Source organism: Aedes aegypti, chromosome 3, assembly GCF_002204515.2.
Source record: "Aedes aegypti strain LVP_AGWG chromosome 3, AaegL5.0 Primary Assembly, whole genome shotgun sequence".
Classification (NCBI taxonomy): domain Eukaryota; kingdom Metazoa; phylum Arthropoda; class Insecta; order Diptera; family Culicidae; genus Aedes; species Aedes aegypti.
In genome coordinates, this window is record NC_035109.1 from 129,324,731 (window position 1) to 129,344,807 (window position 20,077).

At 37.8% G+C, this 20,077-nt stretch overlaps 2 protein-coding genes and 1 long non-coding RNA gene across 3 annotated transcripts; 1 reads left to right on the plus strand and 2 right to left on the minus strand.

Moving 5' to 3' along the window:
* The first annotated feature begins 82 nt into the window (after positions 1-82).
* Positions 83-16,885, plus strand: LOC5576100 (26S proteasome non-ATPase regulatory subunit 8). Its single transcript, XM_001662395.2, has 3 exons — positions 83-358; positions 16,012-16,187; positions 16,253-16,885. Exons 1-3 carry the CDS (start codon positions 260-262, stop codon positions 16,764-16,766), a joined length of 789 nt encoding a protein of 262 aa, XP_001662445.1. The 5' UTR covers positions 83-259; the 3' UTR covers positions 16,767-16,885.
* On the minus strand, positions 4,071-7,466 carry LOC110677649. Its single transcript, XR_002501097.1, has 3 exons — positions 7,346-7,466; positions 4,785-7,285; positions 4,071-4,729 (listed from the first exon to the last, which is right to left on the minus strand). It is a non-coding gene; the product is annotated as an uncharacterized LOC110677649 (long non-coding RNA).
* On the minus strand, positions 16,805-19,709 carry LOC5576096 (DNA repair protein XRCC1). Its single transcript, XM_021848516.1, has 4 exons — positions 19,459-19,709; positions 17,932-19,391; positions 17,123-17,689; positions 16,805-17,065 (listed from the first exon to the last, which is right to left on the minus strand). The coding sequence occupies exons 1-4, from the start codon at positions 19,507-19,509 to the stop codon at positions 16,909-16,911; spliced, it is 2,235 nt and encodes a 744-aa protein (XP_021704208.1). The 5' UTR covers positions 19,510-19,709; the 3' UTR covers positions 16,805-16,908.
* Between the last annotated feature and the right edge of the window lie 368 nt (positions 19,710-20,077).

Sequence of the window (20,077 nt, forward strand, 5' to 3'; positions counted from 1 at the left end):
TGGAAAGGGTTTAAAACCTCATTACAGCAGTACTGTGCCACTGCGAATAGCATTATGACAACTCTGTCATTTGAGCATCGGCTTGTCATGACACTTCAATTTTGTAGTTTTGCTTCACTGTTCATTGTGTTTACGGATTACTCCGGATTGTGTGACCTTAAATCGTGAATTTCGCTCAATTTTTAGCCTATTTCGAAGACTACCTACCGGTTTCGTGGCCCACGGTTCCAGATCTCCCTCGAAAAGCTACCGCCCGAAGATGGATAACGTGGTTGCCCTGTACAAGCAGTTGCGTACCGAGTGGACTAAAACTCCCGTGAACATGAAGCTGTGCGGATCGCTGCTGGACAAATTGAAGGTTGGTTTCTGGCGATTCACTCGTCCTTTGCGAAATGATTCTCATATTTTGTTATGTACTTGGAAGGACATAGCCAGGTGTGTGAAGAGATGCGAGGATAGCCAAGCATATCGATGTCTCGGTAGTTCTACCGAAGTCTGGGAATTATGGAAGGAATCTTTTGATTTCTAGGGAAAATTATCCCTATATTTTTTCAGGAATATAGTTTATTTTTATCCAAACAAATTTTTTTAGGAATCCTTCAAAAAATTATGCAGGGATTTTTTGAAAAATCCAACTAAGACCAACTTTTAGAAAATTACAATTACCTCTTAATACCTAGGTAATTGTTATTTTCTAAAAGTTGCAATATCAATTGTTGTTTCCTTGACCTGAAAAATGGTATAACCGACAGGCTTACGTTAAGTTTAAATGAAATAAATACTAAATACTGAATACTACATACTAAGATTAATACAATATTTTCTAAGGGCCATTCAAAAATCCGTTAAAAAAAATATTTTTTTTTATGCTGAAATGATTATTTTTTTTCCGAATAAACGTTCTTTGGAACATTCCAACATTTTTTTCCGCAATTTCATCAGATATTCCTCTAAAGATTCATCTCTTCAAGGGTACCAATCAGGAACACTTCCCATTAGTTTTTCCAACGGTTCCTCAGAAACTTCTGCGATTGTTTAAAGCATACCTTCAGAGTTCCTTAGAAATTTAGTTTAAAGATTCTTTTTAATTGACGCTTTACTGCCCATACTCGCATAACAGTCCCATATTAATTTTATTCATTTTTGAGTTAGCTCCGTGAATGATGTTTATTTTTAGTGTACTTCCCAAAATCATGCTTAAAATTGAATCTTTGTATGGACAAAATGTGGAAAAAATACCAAACCATGTGCGTCCCATATTGAGAATACCCGCATAACAGTCCCATTAATTGATCGTGACGAAATTGAAACAAACCCATTTTGATAATATTTTTTGTAATCTTGTGTCGTGGTTTTCATTTCATTAAAAGAATGAATAATACAAACTATACTGATTAAAACCATGTTATACACAAAAAATACTTATTCTAGCTTGACATGAAAGTTTTCTAGAGTGACTTCTGTTGCGATAAGTAGTAGAACCACGACTAAAAGTATATTATCTGTGCGAGGCTTAAAAAACAAACAAAATAGATTCTCTTTGAAACAAGGTTTGGCCAATTATCAATTTATTTGGATACGAAATCTCGAAACGAAACGAAACGAAATCTCCGGCAGGCTCAAGTTTTATCGGTATGAAAGGGGAGGCTTTTCGCGCACATTGCCATTAGTATCATCGACAGCATTTTCATAGTCGTACGGAGTACCTACATACCTATAACATCTAATGCCGAAAAAGGATGGTTCTGGGCACACAAAAGTATCATCCACATATGGGAAATCGCAAGTTCAAAGCGATTGTCGTCATAAAGATCTAAAACTTGCTCTATTAGTTATATTCCTCGGTATGGTTCAAGTCCAACGTTTCTGTGCTATGGATGGTCTCAACCAAGCTGCCGATAGAAACAGATAAATCAAATTTTCAACACTATCATTGAATAAAGTAGAGTACAGGTCGGACTCGATTATCCGGAGTATCAATTTTTTTTTCATTCCGGATAATCGAATCTTCCGGATAATCGAATCACTAAGAAAAAATTTAAATCTTCGATAAAAGAATTTAAATATTATCTTTTTTCATTGTTTTATTTATATGATGCGGTGGCGTAGCCAGAAATTATTTCTAGGAACAGTAGGGGTCTTTACAAAAATAAACAAAATTAGACCAGCATACACAAAAAAACACGTTTTCAAACTCTCCTTTTCTTAAATACGTTCAAAACTGCAAAACCATCCATATTGTATATTGCAATATCAAATTATATCAGATTTATGCATAAAAATTGAAAAACAAGAACATCAAAAAATGAATTCCGGATAATCGAGTCTAAAATTCCGGATAATCGAATCCCGGATAATCGAGTCCCCGGATAATCGAGTCTCCGGATAATCGAGTCCGACCTGTACCTACCACCGCATAGTACTTCGAAGTAAATTTGCAATTGAAACTTGCGAAGGCAAAATTCCTTGTGATCAATGGACTGATGCACGAGTTCACTATTTGACGTTTGAGCGGTGCCGTGTTATTTACGTGACCATGGGAACCAGTGAATTCGGCACCACTCAAACGTCAAATTAGTGAACCCGTGGTCCATTGTAAACTTCAATATTAATGTGTCAACGTGCGTGATAACAAAGTAAGCGAGTCCTAAGGAATGGGACTGGTATGCGGGTATATTTGCGGTTGGCTAGAGAAGTACTCATATAACGAGTCCCATTGACTTGTGTTCCAGATTTGGACTTCAAAAACAGCCATTTTAACCGTGTTACAGTTGTTGACGATTTTATGATATTGTAATGATAGTGTGTAGAGCAATGTTACCACGATTTATTGCTACCAGCAGTGATGGAACGAACATATTTGCAAATATGTTTAGAAGCGTTTTTCTCAACATGACGATTTTTCTAATGGGACTGTATTGCGAGTATGGGCAGTTTAGTAATTATTCATAAGAATCTTTCATCGGGAAATTTCGGAAAACATATTCTAAACACATTTATTAACGAATATCTTGATTTGCTTGAATGAATCACCAGAAAATTTCTAAGCTAAGCCCCTTGATAAATTGGTGCAAGAAATTCCGGGACAAAACATGGATAAATTTCTGCCGAATCTATTGGAAACTGGAAGTTCACTAGGGAAATCTGTGCAAATGTTTCTGCAGCAATCGCTAAAAATTGTAAAGAAAAACTCCATACGGAATCTCTGAAGGAATTTTGTGATACATATATCTGTAGTAATTTCTGAAAGACTCCATAAAGAAATATGTGCAGGTCATAATGAAATTACGAGGAATCAATCTAGAAAAAATGATCCCTAGGGTAACTATTATTTAGACAAACTAACAAGTGAAAATTCTGTTCATTCCCAATCCAACCTTCGTCCTGTAAAGACCTAAATATAAGTTTCTTAGTTCCAACCATTGCGTTTCAATCACCACTTCAAGAGGTTATGGACCCTACGCGCAGAGAATTGGTATACGGGATTCCGCAGTTCACCGATGCCGGATTCGAGAACTGGAAATTTAGAGTCGAGAAGTTACTGAAGTCGACCGGATTGCTGGACGCGATCAAGAAGGATGCGCCAACCGTCGAAGTCGAACTTCCGAAATTTCAAGAGATGGACGGGAAGGCTGTGAACCTCATAATTTCATTTATCCACGACGACTTGTTGGATGTTATCCGGGAGAAGGAAACAGCGAAGGACATCTGGACCACTTTGGAGGGAATCTACGCCAAGAAGTCGGTTTCCTCGCAGACACTGATACGCAAGCAACTCGCAAAGCTCAAGATGGCAGAAGATGCATCGATCAAGGTATCAAGGACCATCTGAAGATTTTTGACGAACTGATCCGGAAACTCAAATTTGCTGGAGCGAAACTTCAAGACAGTGATCTGGTGTCGCAGCTTTTCGTTACCCTTCCGGAGAGCTACGACCCTTTAGTTACAGCGTTGGAAAACTTAAGAGAGGAAAACCTGACCCTGGGTGCAGTGTTGCCACAAGTACAGATTTATCTGGAAAGGTACAGATTTTCTGATAGTTTTTGGTACAGATTCTGTACGGTACAGATTACAGATTTTCACGAAAAAGTACAGATTGGTACAGATTTTTGGAATAGGCGATTTTCGTAACACAACATTGAAGAGATGCGTGAAATTCGGAACTTATTTCCACAAAACTATTATTGAGATATACTGTTTCCATAAAATTAAAAAATAATTATATACACACTTAGAAAATATCACCGACTCCGGTAATTTTTTTACCGAAATATAAACCGCTGAGCGTTCGGTAATGCTTCCGGTAAAGTTAAGAACAACCGAGCAATCCGTAATTGGAGTCAAAACGCAGTTGTCAAAATATTACAAATCGTTCGTTAATTATTACCGAAGGATTTGTGAAATTAATTACCGAACGCATTGTTCATATTTGCAGGCAGTCAGAATTGGATAGGATGATCAAAAACAAAATTATTATGGCAATTCATTATGATAAAGAAACAACCTAATTCATTCCTAGATCGTTTATTTATTCGGTTCAACATGTTTATTTTTTTTATCAATATAATTTCACTGTTAGCCACGATCAACCCAAAGGCAAGCTGCAAATTCACCGCCATAATTATCCACTCTATCGCCACTCCACCGCCGAATCTTGTGGGACGTTTGCCGTTATTCAGCCCTTCTAGCGGACAACAATGGTGCCGATTCCATTTTGGATGGGTTCAGTCTAGAAAAATTACAATTTAGATAATTCTGCGATAACAATTATTCGATTTATTTACCTTGGACGATGCTCGACAGTGCATTTTCCATTCTCACAGTTCTTGCTTGCACAAATAAACATGGCGGTCTGAAAATCTCAAATTACCATTTGTTCGGTAAAGCGCTGTAGCACTAGATACCGAAGTACGGTAAACTTTTACTGACTACGGTGAATCTAAACGATTTACAAGTTTTTCGGTAAATGAAATAACGACTGCGGTGAAAACAAGCAAACATCCTTTGATTTTTTCTAATTGTGTACGGTTTTTCGGTAAAGCTTGTTTGGAATACCGAAACATCAGTTGAATATTTATTTACAGCACGTTTTCGGTAACAAAATTTACCGAACAACGAAATAAAATCTAAGTGTGTAATAGGTGAAATTATTTCAATTTAAACTGTGCTAAATTCCCAAATTATTCAGGATTTTTAGGGTTTCTTTGCAAATTTTATGTTGGGTGTGGTACAGATTTTGGGTACAGATTTTTAGAATCTCTGGTACAGATAAAAAAGATTTTTGAGCCTTCGGTACAGATAGAAATGTGGCAACACTGCCTGGGTGTCGTCAGAGAGAGATTATTAGCGGAAGAAATGAAGAAATCTGATCGAATAACCGAAGTAAATCAGAAGGAGCCGTTCGCGTTCGTTGGAAATCAGCAGAAGGCATGGTTTGAAGAACGAAGCGATAAGTTCCTGGGACGATGTCATCGATGTAACAAAAAGGGCCATAAAGTGAAGGACTGCAGAAGCGAACTACGAGCGGAAGCGAATGTGACGGCCAACAGAAAAGCAGTTGCGTTCATGAGCCTTAAGTCGACGGATAGCAGTAGCCGAAGAACAGTTACCTTCAATCAGGACTCCGGTGCTAGTTATCAGCTAGTGAATCGGCAGGAATATTTTGTTTCCTTGGAGAAATTGAAGCAACCTGTTGTTATTTCTGTGGCAAAGGACAATCAATCGTTAATTGCATGGCATAGAGGACGAATTGAAGGAACCAGCAGCCGGGGAGTAACGTGTACAATCGACAACGTACTGTATACGTTTCGGATGTACGAGCGAATCTGCTATCGGTGAAGATGATGGCAAAAGCTGAAATAAAGGTAACGTTTGAAGCAACAACGGCTGAGATAAGTTTCAATGGCGATACTATTGGCGTGTGTCCCATTAGTGACGATTTGTACGAGATGGACGTTATATGGAGAAGAAATGTGCACCGAGGAAAACGCTAGTTCTTGGAGCCGGCAGCTAGACCATTCAAGGATGAAAGATCAAGCGGCGATGGAGATGGTTCCTGATGACAAAATGAATCTAGTTGATGCTGGAAGAGGGGGAAATTTTCGAAGAAGATCAAGGAAGCGTTTGTTCCGACGGTGTGGTGACGAAAGAAAATCAACTTCAATCAATTGAGGATTCTGCTCAAGACGTTCCAGTTGCGTTTTACTTGCATCAAGATCGAGAGCAGTGCATCAGTGGTCTGCGAAACGCTTGGAAGTAACCTGCCCTCATCCGGATGTGGTTTTGGTATTCCCTGGAAATAATGCTTAAGCTGACGAATCAACACGCTTGAAAGTTATGAAAGCGTCGTTCGACAACTCGTTACTAGCATACTGGTATATTCACGTGAAAAGATCACCGGATAACAAGAAGCCAAAATGGATACATGGAATCGGAAATGGTTTTGGTATCCCAGCTTATAAACCCAATTGAAGAGATCGTCGTCAACAATGTTCGATTCTGTAAAGTAGAGATATATGTAGTACTTTTTTTAGGTTAGGCTGATTACGAGGGGGTGTTGAAGATCGAAGTAATCATCCTTTTTGAGTTTAATCTAGTTACCGATCAACACATCTCCCTAGTTACCCAATTGTTTAGACAAACTAACAAGTCAAAATTCTGATCATTCCCAATCCAACCTTTGTCCTGTAAAGACCTGAATATAAGTTTCTTAGTTCCAACCATTACGTTTCAATCACCACTTCAAGATGATTCAATGTTTCTAAAGTAATTTCTTCATATGTTCCTCAAAAAATAAGAAAAGAGACCTCTCAATAAAATAAACGTCTTGATAAATTACTACCACAAATTTTCATAAACTTAATAGAGAGCCGCAAGAAAACTCTGAAGATTATAAATTATTGAAATAATAGATGGGGAAACTATTATAGGGTATTTTTAGGAAGGTTTGAAATTATGTTAATACCTTTAGGCTCTTCTTCTGTGATAGGTTGATTGTGGAAAATTATGAAGTCTTGATTAATTTCTCGATCTCTGCCATTTGTAACCAATGTTTAGCTTGCGGTTACTTAGCACTATAATGGATTTACACGTTGTGTTGAGGAATATTTGAATAAAACGCTGATTCTCATTAGCAGCAGCTACAAGCTAAAAGATAATTATTTATTACTGATTGGAGATCATTTGGTATAGTTAAAGTTATCACTTACAATTTCAGTGTATTTATCGAATTCGAAGAATATTCCTAACAATAGCTTTCCTTTTAACTTTAAATGGTTTTCACCTGCTACAAATGAAATATTGAATTAGGTAATTTAGAAAATTATACAAATATAAAAAACCTCACTCCTTTAATTGAACACGGTAATTTGGCTATAAACTACTTCTGAGTAGTAATCCTTTATAAGAGAGATTCGCGGAAGCTGACATTTCTGTCAAAGTTTGAGCCAATCGAGCAGCGAGAGCTGTCAAAGTGTGAGCCAAACGAACATGCGTTATGTTTGTTTTGAACTTTTCTTGAGGAGTAATGTAATCCACTTGAAATTATTTCGGTAAAAGTAATTTTACATGAAGCAAAAAAAAATAAATATTTTTCTTTTTAAATTTTTGTCAATGTGATTTTTAATTGTTGATTTTTTCGGCTGGATATGTAGCTCAAAGATCAATAACGAAACAAAATACACTTTTTAGCAATGAGGAAGTCATGTCCGTGTAGCAATATTATTCTCGACGCAGAGCAAAATCAGCGCTGCTGGTCTGTTGCCAAATCATTCCATTTTACTTCCGCTTATCTCTCTATAAAGAATCACTACTTCTGAGTGTCCAGCGTAAATTAGAATTCTTGTGGTGATATGTGGTCAAAACCTAAGACCTAAAATTCACCAAAATCGTGTATAAATTCACTTATCCACTTCACATCCACCTGTGCATTACACACCTGCCACTTATGCTTCCGAAAATCTAAATTATACGCTTTATAATGTAAATTTTCAAGATATAATATAAATTTGTGCCACGCACTAGAAATCACATCGTCATTGCATCGATACGTATAGGTACTTTTCCTGGGTAATCTATACTTGACGTTTCTACATTTCTCGAAAACTTATTCATACAGACTCAAGTCAAAAAGTATACAAACTTACTTTATCGATCCTACGTGTTAAGCAGGTGGAATTCTACACGTACCGCTCTGTACCAACTCAACTTTTCACTTTTAGAACGTTTAATTTCCGGATTTACAAAACGACGAAAGTAAGATTTTCAACTTTCGCAACCTATCCACTACTTTCGCCGCCCCGCTGTATGGAGAGACAAAGTGACTTAACCACGAATCAAAACAAAACACTACTTGAGCCGATTTTACACTGATAGAAAAACGTCGAAAGTAACTTGATGAAACGGCTTATCATTTTGTATAATTATTTTTTTTGGGAAATAATAGAAACTACGTAATTTTTGAACCCGAGCTGATTGTATGCAAAATATAAGTGGTGTACACTGCGAAAAAATGTTAAAAAGGTGATTCATTTTAAAACAGTTTTAGAAGACAGGTTGTGATTCTTCTGAATTAATTTTCTCAAAACCGTATGAAAGTTACTTACGTCGATTTGAAAAAGTAATCGAGATTTGTTCTACCGTTCCGTCTGACGTTCGCTCGTTCTCAGAGAGATGGCATCATAGTTTTTCACTATGGTATTTGACAGGTCTTGTTGTGCCTTCTTATTCGAAGGTACGAAGGTACGGTGCTGCCATCTGGGAAAAGTTTGCTCGATGCGTGAAGTGTCGAAAATTTTACCCGGCAAGGTATAGGAAGCGAAATTTCAAATGCTCATATAAAATTAACTACAATAGTTATTTAAAATCTTTTCAGTATATGTTGATATACTTTTGATGGGCTACACTATAGGCATATAATTTTGAGTTTTATATTTTTTCTCAATATGCTGCTGATTCTATAGTTGATCAATAGTCTAACCCCGTACACTTAACAGAATTTAATTAAAAAGTGTTTTGAATTTTTTAGAAGCATTTGAAAATTGACTTCCTATGCTTTGCCAGGTAAAATAATCGGAGCTTCACGCATAGGGTCAACTGTGGTAATTACTTTCGTAGACGCGAATCGGGAGCATAAATTTATACTCCAGTTGATATTCTCACGCACACTCATATATTTGTTGAATGATTACCTTCCGTATGAGTGAAAATGGGACAAAATGCGCCAAACAAGACAAAAACTGCGCAAAGCTGGTATGTGAGAATGTGCAATGAAAGTCTTCGGTTTACTTGTCAGTGGTTTAATCCGCGTTCGCAATGGCATTTAGCCATCTATCCCGCGCATCGATATTATTTGGAAACTTGTTCTTCGAAATGTTATCATCGTGATAATTGTTCTTATGATTATGAGAATCGACACCGGAAGAAGGAAACAACACTTCATTGTGATTTTCATGATAATGGATATGAAACTTACTTTTATTTCAAACCGAGAGCTACGATATGGAAATAATAACGAACAAAATGCGTGTGCCTAGGTTCGTTTTCCCACACCAGCTGCATTGCTTATAGCGTAATAATATTGGTGAGCGCTGCTTGCATTCGATAAGAGGCAACAAAATGGTCTAATCCACCGGTGTACTAAATTTACTCGATCTGAGAATTGTGACACTTGAGCGGGGCACGCTCCCGTATGATCCCTTCGTGATCTGGACCCGTGTCAAAATTCTTCGACCGAGTCAGTTTAGTACACCAGTGGATAAGACCATATGGCCATCATATCGGCCCCCTGCTCGTTCTGCTTTCGCTCTGGCGGGGTTGCCAGTTTCGCAACACGTTGTTTAACTAAGCTACGCTGAAAAAATAACCCCAAGTAACCGCGAAGCTATATATGAATACTCTATTTCTGCTTTACATTGCACTATACAATTTTGAATTAGAGTAATATTATATTTTTAAGTACAAATAAAGTTGAAAAGGGCCTCACTACAGTTTTCATTGCTAATGCTACATAAAAGCACAAGCATTATTAACACTTTAGAGTATTCATACTTTGTGGATGACGCTGTAAAATTTGCTCATTTAAAGTTATCCAAATCAAAATAAACAAAAATGCTCTCACTGCCGTTATTTAAGCTACAAGTATTTAATTCTTCAAGTAAGGTTCGGAACGGGATTCGAACTCAGGTTGCTGCTGCTGCGGTGTAGTAAATTTTCTGGTGTACTATTCATTGATGCCATAAGAGCTGCTGGAATGTTCAAAACGCCCTATTTAAGTTACGTTCTTCGAACAAGGGCAGTGGGAATTTTTATCAATACATTCCGAGAAAAAAAAAGTTCAATCAGTTTGAAATTATGATGTCGGGGTCATTTAATTTTCGTAATTTTCTTCAAGATTAGGCCTCCGTTTAATCCTGTTACGATCTGTTACGTGTTGGGAAGATCCCGATACCAAATCCCCAAACCCAAACCAAACCAAATATATAGCTTATTTGTTGGAATTTCTAATGTAATTTCTGAAATGATTTCTACCACTGACTCGCTTTTAAAGTCCTGAACGAGTTTCTGATAAACCATATAAATTTTTATTCCTAACCATCTCTGGCTAATCTTCCGGAGGAATTATGATGAGGTTCTTTCATGAGGCAGGTTAAAATTCCTCCTATAGCTGCAGATTACTGCAGAAAATTAGTAATTTATTGGTCCTGGTTTCCGCCAAAATTTATTCAAATTTTTCGACCAGAAAATTTATCCCCCAGTCGCTTCCTAAATTTTGCTACAATCTTCTTAAAAACTTTCGCTAGATTTTTTTTATTTTCCGTTGTAAATGTCTACGAAAAATCATCTCAATTCTTCACGAAAATAGTGACTTTAATGACCAATTTTCTGAAAAAAGTGACTTTAGTGACTGTTTGCGAACAAACCAATTAGTGAACCCTAACTTGGGCCATTGCCGTTTTCAAAAATATAATAGCACGTCTAGTTTTGAGTATTCGCTGTAAATGTAGAATTTGACGATTTTAGCCAACTTGCATGCAATTTTGTCAGTTTGTATAGCAATTTATTTGTTTAATTTGCCACAGAATTTAAACTTCATAGGCTAAACAACACTTATAAACAAAGTTTCTAATACTTTCGATGCTAAAAAGTTGTTTTTTGATGGTTTAGAAAAGTATTGTATTTTGCCATATAAGAGAAATGAATAATTTTGTATGGAGAAAAAAGTTGTTTTGATGGTTTAGAAAAGTATTGTATTTTGCCATATAAGAGAAATGGATAATTTTGTATGGAGACTTTAAACATGTTGAAAAAATCGATTTAATCTAAATTTGATCGTGAAATTTGAACCAAATTAATATAAAATTAAACTTCAAGTCCTACTTCGCATGATAAGTGAATAAGATCATTAAAAAGTTTGATATATCATACCTTAAATTTCATGTAAACATTAATGAAATCAGTGTGTTATGAAACTTTGACGACCGGTAGCTCAAAATTGTGAGGTATTGGAAAATTTCTAAGAACGGTATCAGATTCAGCAGCCCAAAATTTATTAGAGACACATTGATCCATCCGATCACAATAATGATCGAAATAAATCGATAGCTAGCCATTCTAGAGAATTCTAAATATAAAATTTGTATTAGTGTACCACGAAACCCGGTCGAATACAGATCCTTCTTTTTATCTACGCAGAATGAGTGCATTTCTTTATTATACCTAATTTATTTTACACGATGTTTCCCGTGCCGTTTTTATCAGAAAAAAATCTCCATCAAATCTGAACTCGTTTTCTATAGCTAAGCAGCATGTCAGGGCAAAATCTAAAAAAAATAGGCCCAGTTTTGAAGTTTATTTATTTATTTAGTTACGCCCTTTTGAAGATATAATTCCACAAATTTAAAGAAAATCAGTTATATTTGGAAGGTTTTTCATTAACCGTAATTATTAGGGGCCTTTCCTTAGCCGAGTGGTTAGAGTTCACGGCTACAAAGCAAAGCCATGCTGAAGGTGTCTGGGTTCGATTCACGGTCAGTCCAGAATCTTTCCGTAATAGAAATTTCCTTGCCTTTCCTGGGTATAGAGTACCATCGTACCTGCCACACGATATACGAATGCGAAAATGGCAACTTTGGCAAAGAAAGCTCTCAGTTAATAACTGTGGAAGTGCTCATAAGATCACTACGCTGATAAAGCAGGCACTGTCCCCGTGAGGATGTTAATGCCAAGAAGAAGAAGAAGAATTATTAGATCAAACATATCACTTGGTTTGAATTTGGTTTGTCTAAGTGTGAGTAACCTCAGGGCGGAGATCTACAAAATTAAGAGTTATGCCCTTTTTGAGGCGTTGCCAGTAGATTCACTAATTTTAAATAGATTAAAAAGGCATTCGCTAATCGTCAATCATGTTCAAACGTTGCCACAGATAGACTGCAATTACATGTCATATAGGTTTCTTAAAATCTACTTGTATTTCATAGGCTCAAACACCAAAAAGGCATTACGGAACCAGTTTGATCATGTAACTTTTTTTTGTAGCACATATTTTGTATAACAATGCACAAACATACAACAAATAATATTTCAATATTACATTTTTTATTGTGGGTAGCTATCCGTTATACTTTGTTAAGTTTTTTCTTTCCGGTTTTAATTTTTTGATCGAGTCCTACCGAGTGTTACAGTAAAATCAAATTTTGTTGCCATTTGTTCATCTTGAATATTTGAAATTGTTAGCTCTATGGTCTATGCTGAACATGAAACATCTTGAAACGGTGAGTTAAACTAATAAGACATGAAAAAATATAATCGATTTATAATAATATACATTTGACTCCGTAATGTCTTATGGCGCACACTGGGGCAGAATCAAAAAAGCGCGGAAACAACCTGTAGTTCTTCGGAATGAAGAGATAGACGTTTGATGTCTTCTGCGAAAATTATCCTTTCAATGAGGCCGATGATTTGAGATGAAGTCTTATTTTTTAGTCTTATTCGCATAAATGACCAATATGCCATTTCGGTCAAATGGCAGTTTAGGTGTATGGTTTCTTCGGAAAAGTTGATCGTTATTTTATGCTGAAAATAATTGCTAAAGACGTCAAATTTCCAAGGCCTACTGTTTTTGAAATATTGGCATTTTTCATAAAAATGTGCTTAAAATCGAATTTTTTTGAGTTTTGCTTGTAATTTTTCAATTAAAATACCACATATCACCTACGATTATCTCAATTATTAACATAAAGCAGGTCTGGTGAAAATTCGATGGTAAAAATAATATTTTGTTTGATATTTTCAGTTGGTTGGTTGGTTTGACTTTATTAACGAGATTTTTAGCCCTAGGCTAGTTCATCTCGGGACCAACGGCTTTACTTCCCTTCCGAAGGAAGTCGTCACTATAACTTTTTACGTCATAAGTGACTATGTCGGGGATGGGATTCGATCCCAGGTCCTCGGCGTGAGAGGCGAGTGTTCTAACCACTACACCAGGTCCGTCCCCTATATTTTCAGTAAAATTTTCAAAAAACAGGGATATTGCGTATAGGCCATTCTTGCGATAGGTCAAGTTCGGGCAGGTGTTTTCATCGCCATCCACTTACGAAAGGTCAGAGCATTCATGCCTTATTTTTTCAAGGATATGATATTTAATATATTTTTTCTATGCGGTCTGGAAGTATGCTAGGTTTATAAAAAGGTTAAAAATTATTTTATTTGACAATGTAAAAGTTTTCCAATAAAAACACAAGTTCAGCATAATCATGAGCATTCTTGCAGTTTACTGGTAGCTAAATGTACTTAGCTATTTGCTTTTTACATTGCTTGTATATTTACTATTCGAAAAAAGGTCCTAAGTGCCAGACTCATTATATCATACCATTTCGGTCGAATTGAAATTTAGATATATCATTTCTTCGGCAAAGTCAATCGTTATTTTAAGCTTAAAACAATAGCTGAAGAGGTCAAATTGCCATCTTTGAAAATGTGACATCTACAGCAACTGTTTGCAACTTAAAATAACGATCGACTTTTCCGAAGAAATCATATACCTAAATTTACATTCGACCGAAATGGTTTTGAAATAATGAGTCTGACGCTTAAGGCGTTTTAACGAATAGCAAATATACAAGCAAATAGATAAGTACATTTAGCTACCAGTACACTGCATGAATGCCCATAATTATGTTGAACTTTTGTTTTTATTGAAAAACTATTACATTGTCAAGAAAATTAATTTTTAACCTCTTTATAAACTTAGCATACTTCCACATCACATAGAAAAAAATATATCAAATATCATATCCTTGAAAAAATAAGTTATGAATATTTTGACCTTTCGTAAGTGGATGGCGATGAAAACACCTGCCCGAACTTGCCCGATCGCAAGAATGGCCTATACGCAATATCCCTGTTTTTTGAAAATTTTACTGAAAATATCAAACAAAATATTATTTTTACCATCGAATTTTCACCAGACCTGCTTTATATTAATAATTGAGACAATCGTAGGTGATATATGGTATTTTAATTGAAAAATTACAAGCAAATCTCAAAAATTTCGATTTTAAGCACATTTTTATGAAAAATGCCAATATTTCAGAAATAGTAGGCCTTGGAAATTTGACGTCTTTAGCAATTATTTTCAGCATAAAATAACGATCAACTTTGCCGAAGAAACCATACACCTAAACTGCCATTTGACCGAAATGGCATATGAGTCATTTATGCGAATAATACTAAAAAATAAGACCTCATCTCAAAACATCGGCCTCGTTGAAAGGATCATTTTCGCAGAAGATATCAAACGTCTATCTCTTCATTCCGAAGAACTACAGGTTGTTTCCGCGTTTTTTCGATTCTGCCCCAGTGTGTGGCGGTTGAGCCTATGAAAAATGAGTTTTTTGTGAAAAAAAAAATCTACGACGTGTAATAGAAGTTTATCGTTTGTACATGATTAAAGATAATAGAATTCCTTTTTTATGTTTATTTAAAATAAGTGCTACTAACGGTTAAGCCTCGAAAAGAGCGTAGCGTAACTCCAAATTTTGTCGATCTTTACATTCAACAGTGGCGACTCTTAACCTCACTTTCTACCTGTTCTACAACTCTAAAAATGACTATTTCGGCAAATTTAGATTATAAATCAAAAAGTTAATTATTGAAATCGTCCTTTCTAACAAATCTCTACTCATTACATGCAAATTTGTTGCTGAAATTCAAGAATTTCTAATCGTGGAACAGGTAGATTTGAGGTTAGGGAATCGCCACTGACATTCAACCCTGAGATTACAAACAACTCGACAAATCAATGAATCAAGTTTCGAAAGTATATTTCTTCTGATAATTAAGGTAAATGAAAAATTGTAAAAACAACACGAAATTCTTTTGAATTTGTGGACTTATACCTCAAAAAGGCGTAAATTCAAAATGGGCTCTACGATTATTATTTTGCCCAGACATGAAGCTTTCCTATTAAAACCGACCGGTAAGACCAGATTTGACGGAGATTTTTTTTTTTTCGGATAATAACGGTCTGGGGATAGTAATCGAATGAATTTCAATTTATCAGTAATGACGTTATTTAAAAAAAAATATTAAATCGGTCACAAAACTAAGGGGTGCTCATCTTGCCCTGACCTATCCTATTTTTGTGCGTATGACATGCCCTACCTCCTTCATTGAGGCATAGATAATTAACTATCCAAAATTTGAGCGAAATATGCAATGTGTAGTGAATACTATATTCTCCAACGTTTGTGATAGTGTTTACGCTATAATGTAGGAAGCCGAATCCTATTCTTGGCACTTTTGATTCACTTCGGCAGTGGGGTTTTTTAAAAGCTGCAGAGCTCATATTTGGTCACAATATGCGTCGTACTGAAGCGCTTCTTGTAGACTCTTCTTCAGACAATTCGGCCAAGAAAACTCCCCCATGCCAAAGTTAATCATGGAAGTGCCCAAGTGGTTCTGCACCCTACCTATTCTAATACCTATTTTGTCATGCTATCTTATTTTCAGATTGCTCTGGTTGAACTATCCTATTTACCCACCGGTGATAGTCCGGCAACGCAACAAGAACTGGTGATTGCCCGGGATGTCCTTGAAATCGCCGTCGAATACAGTGTGGCCACGAAAAATATTCCGGCCTTCGAGCGATATATTTCACAGCTGAAATGCTACTATTACGATTACAAGTAAGAATACCTTCTTTTCCATATGATTCTCGCTCTTTAACAGATCTCGTTAAATTTCGTTTCAGGAACCAACTAGGGGAATCGAAGAACAAATACCAGCTGCTAGGCATGAATCTGCTGTTCCTGTTGTCACAGAATCGCGTAGCCGAATTTCATACGGAACTGGAGCTCCTCCCGGCGGACATCATCCAATCCAATGAATACATTCGCCACCCACTGGCTTTGGAGCAGTACCTGATGGAGGGACGCTATAACAAAATCTTCCAAGCGAAGGGCAATGCCCCTTCTGAGCGGTACAACTTCTTCACCGACATTCTGCTGCAAACGGTTCGCGACGAAATCGGTGCCTGTCTGGAGAGCTCCTACGAGAGGGTTTCGCTTCAGGAGGCAGCCAAGAGGTTGAATCTTAAAACCAAGGATGAGGTTAAAGAGTTTGCTGAGAAGAAAGGCTGGAAGCTCGGTTCGGATGGGTTCTATCACTTCATCAGCGAGCTGGTGAAGCCGAAAGACCCGATGCCATCGCAGGAGCTGGCCGAACAGGCAATTTTCTACGCCCGGGAACTTGAAATGATCGTTTAAGCGGATTTTCTTTCCATTCGTCAGACGCATAAGATTCATTTTGAGTGTCCGAACTGATTTTGTATTGGTTAAAAAACACAGATAACTTAATAAATAGAGAACTTGAGTAACAACTGGAATGGTGAGACCGTGAACTACATGTTTAAGGCTGGTATCGCTGAGTCGGTATGAGACATTCCATATCGTGGCATTCGTACACCCAGAGTGGTTTGATTATTTCACCTTTGAAACTGTCACCCATAGGCTTGCGGTTACGCGTCACTACGTAATCTGCTTCCGATGCGTGTTTGGTAATAGATCTGAAATTGTTTGAAGTACTAATGTATGTATCTATACCTGCACTTTGTAGTTCTTACCCTTTATACAATTTTATATATCGCTCCAACTTTATTATATCCACGGCTCCAACATCGGAGTCAATGAAGAACGCTTTGCCCTTGAAAAAGTCCAACGGGGCAAAAGCGTCGGCCATACTTTGGTTTCCTTCGTCCTCCGTGCTCTTGTCATACATGGCATTAGGTTGCTCCGCAGTCTTCTTTTGCATTTGCTTCACTCGTTCAATCTCCTCTTCCGTATCTGATCCGGAAACCTCAACCGTGTCCTCGATCCTCTCCTCGACCATCACTACGTCATCCAGATCGTAATGGGCCAGAGCTTCCTCGTCCGTTTCTCTCACTTGTTCTTCGGTTTTGCTGCTGGGCCTTTCGGCTGCTCGTTTGCTGGGCGATGATCCACTTGGTTTCTTAGCTATGTCAACGATCTCCCCCTCGGAATCCGTTTGCTCGGCGTCATTCAAGTCCAGGGCAAACTTTCGCCACGATAAACGTTTCCGGAGGGCGTGACATCGCTCGATCCAATCCTTTTTCACTATCTTCCCCTTGCCGTGCACCTGGTTGTACTTGGGCGTGTTCTTGAAGGCGCATCTGCAATTACAGTTAACATGGAAAATAAGAAAAATTGACGAAAATTGGACAAGAAGAATTATGCCTAAGAATTGGTACAAATAATCGTTTTCAACGTAAACTGACAAAACTATATGACTCGGAAGTTGCCCATAAACCACGTAGTCCAACTATAGGGACCTTCAACCCAAACTCATCTTTGGGTAGCCGTATGTTGGGCTGCCCTGCATAACAATTTCGACTTCAGTATCATCAATACATACATGAGATGCGTACAGCTCGAGTCCCAGTCCGACTTGTACTTCGCTCCCATGGCCAGCGCTTGGTTTCGGAGATTCGCCCTGTCCGGATTTTGTATCCCGCTGATGACGAGCACCACGTGCTCCAGCAGCTTGTTAAACGGTTTGTAAGTCGGCGGTTTTCGCCTATCACCCTCCTCTTCATCAGCCGACAAATGGTGTTTCGCTTGTTTCTTACTACTATCAGTTCTTTCCTTAATACTTGGGTCAGCTTTCCTAGCCGGAGAATCCGAGGGACGTTTTTTCTTGTCCTCAGACTTTGATTCATCATGCTGATCTTGTCGTTTGTGTTTCGGTTTCTCCGCGGTTGGAGGAGATCGAGATCGACGTCTTTTTTCCTGAGATGAGCTCGTCCTTACGGGACTCTCGCCCTTACCTGCAGTTGAAGGGTCTTCGAACAAAAAGTCTTTAAACTTCGCTGCAGATGTATCGTGAGCCGCCTTGGGTTTCTTTTCCGCCAAAGAACGATCTCGCTTATCTTTGTCTTTAACATCTTTTTCCCGTTGAACTCTGGCGCGATCTTCAGCCATTTTTTTCTCCAGTTTTTCGTTAGGTTTGTCATCGTCTTTATCGTAGAGAAGCGAATCTCGATTCCGATTCAGGGGCTTCTTTGCCACTTCTTCATCATCGTCGTCGTCGTCAAACAACCGAGGCTTGGTCTTGGGCGTTATTGCCACGGGTTTCTTGCTGACCACCGGAGTAGACTGTCGATTCTTGACTGCAGCCGGCGTGGAGGCATTTCGAATAGCAGCGGCCGTCGAAACTACATTCGATGGACTGTTAACCTTTTTCGGACTTCCCTCAGTTCCATTCCGATTTTCCTTCCAGCGAGCAAAAAGCGCCGAGGCAGAATTATTCCCTTCGTCAGAATCGGGAGATTCTTCCCGGATGTTAAACCTTCCGAGTTTCATTATTTTGGGCTCTTCTTGTTTCTCGGTCGCTTCCTTAATCTGCCTCTTAAACTTATCCGGAACTAGTGACTTCTTCGCAGGTAGGTGAGGTTCTTCATCGTGCTTCTTTTCTACAGTAGGACAATGAAGTGTCACGAAGGAAAGTCCGTATTGAACCCGGCTGTTGAACGGTTGAGTGCAGATAATTTTAATCAAGTCCCACTGACCTCGAGCCACCGCTTCAATCAGCGCATCCTGGGTAAAACACCTCACCCTGTTGATATTGGTTGAGTTCCTGCTCTCGATGGGAGTCATGAACGAAGATGTCAACAGGATTTCCTTGAATTCGGGATTTGTTGGACCACTTCGCGCCACTAGGACTTCAACGAAAGCTGAATGTTCGTTTCCCACGTCGATGCCGTTAATGGTCATCGGCTTTTCCAGACGCAGAATAATGAAAGCATTCTTTTCCCCTGCGTCGCGACACTTCCATTTGCGCACTTCCTTGGCCAACAGGTTGGAAGCGGGGAAGTTCTGAAAGAGGCATATGCGAATGAGTAAACCAGAAATCTGATTGTTTTCGCTTCATCCAACAACAAACCGGATCTTCACTGCTGAAGCTTTCCACAGATTTAAACACAACATTCGGCATTTTGCAGAGATTCCTCACGCAGTCATTCGATGGTTATTGTAAACTACTGAATGTAACTATAAGTTTGATAAGCTCTAATAGAGATTTAAATATCTAAAAAAATAGAAAATCACGTAAGAGTTGTAGATGCACAAGAAACATCACGAAATTTGAGAAAATGCGCTTGATTTTGAGTGTGACGGCTGCAGCCGTAAATAATCAGGGTGGTGAATATATTTCAGTGTTGCCAGATAATTAATAAATTCAAGACCAAATAAACCGCAAAAAAATTCTGCGGTAAAAACATCATTTTAGCGCTCGCGTCGGCAATTTTCAGCACTCAGGCAAATCAAGGGCCCATTCACAAATTTAATAACGCTGAAGGGGGCTCATACAAAATTTGTAAAATGTTCATACAAAAAGCGTTACGAGGGGGTGGGTAGGTATCGAAAATGGTCATTTTTAGCGTTATGAAATTTGTGAATGGACCCCAGTTACCGAATTTCATTATAATTTCCCTTTGAAGCATTGAAAAATTGATTTCTACTTTATTAAACAATCGATTTATATTACAAATGAAGTCTTAAAG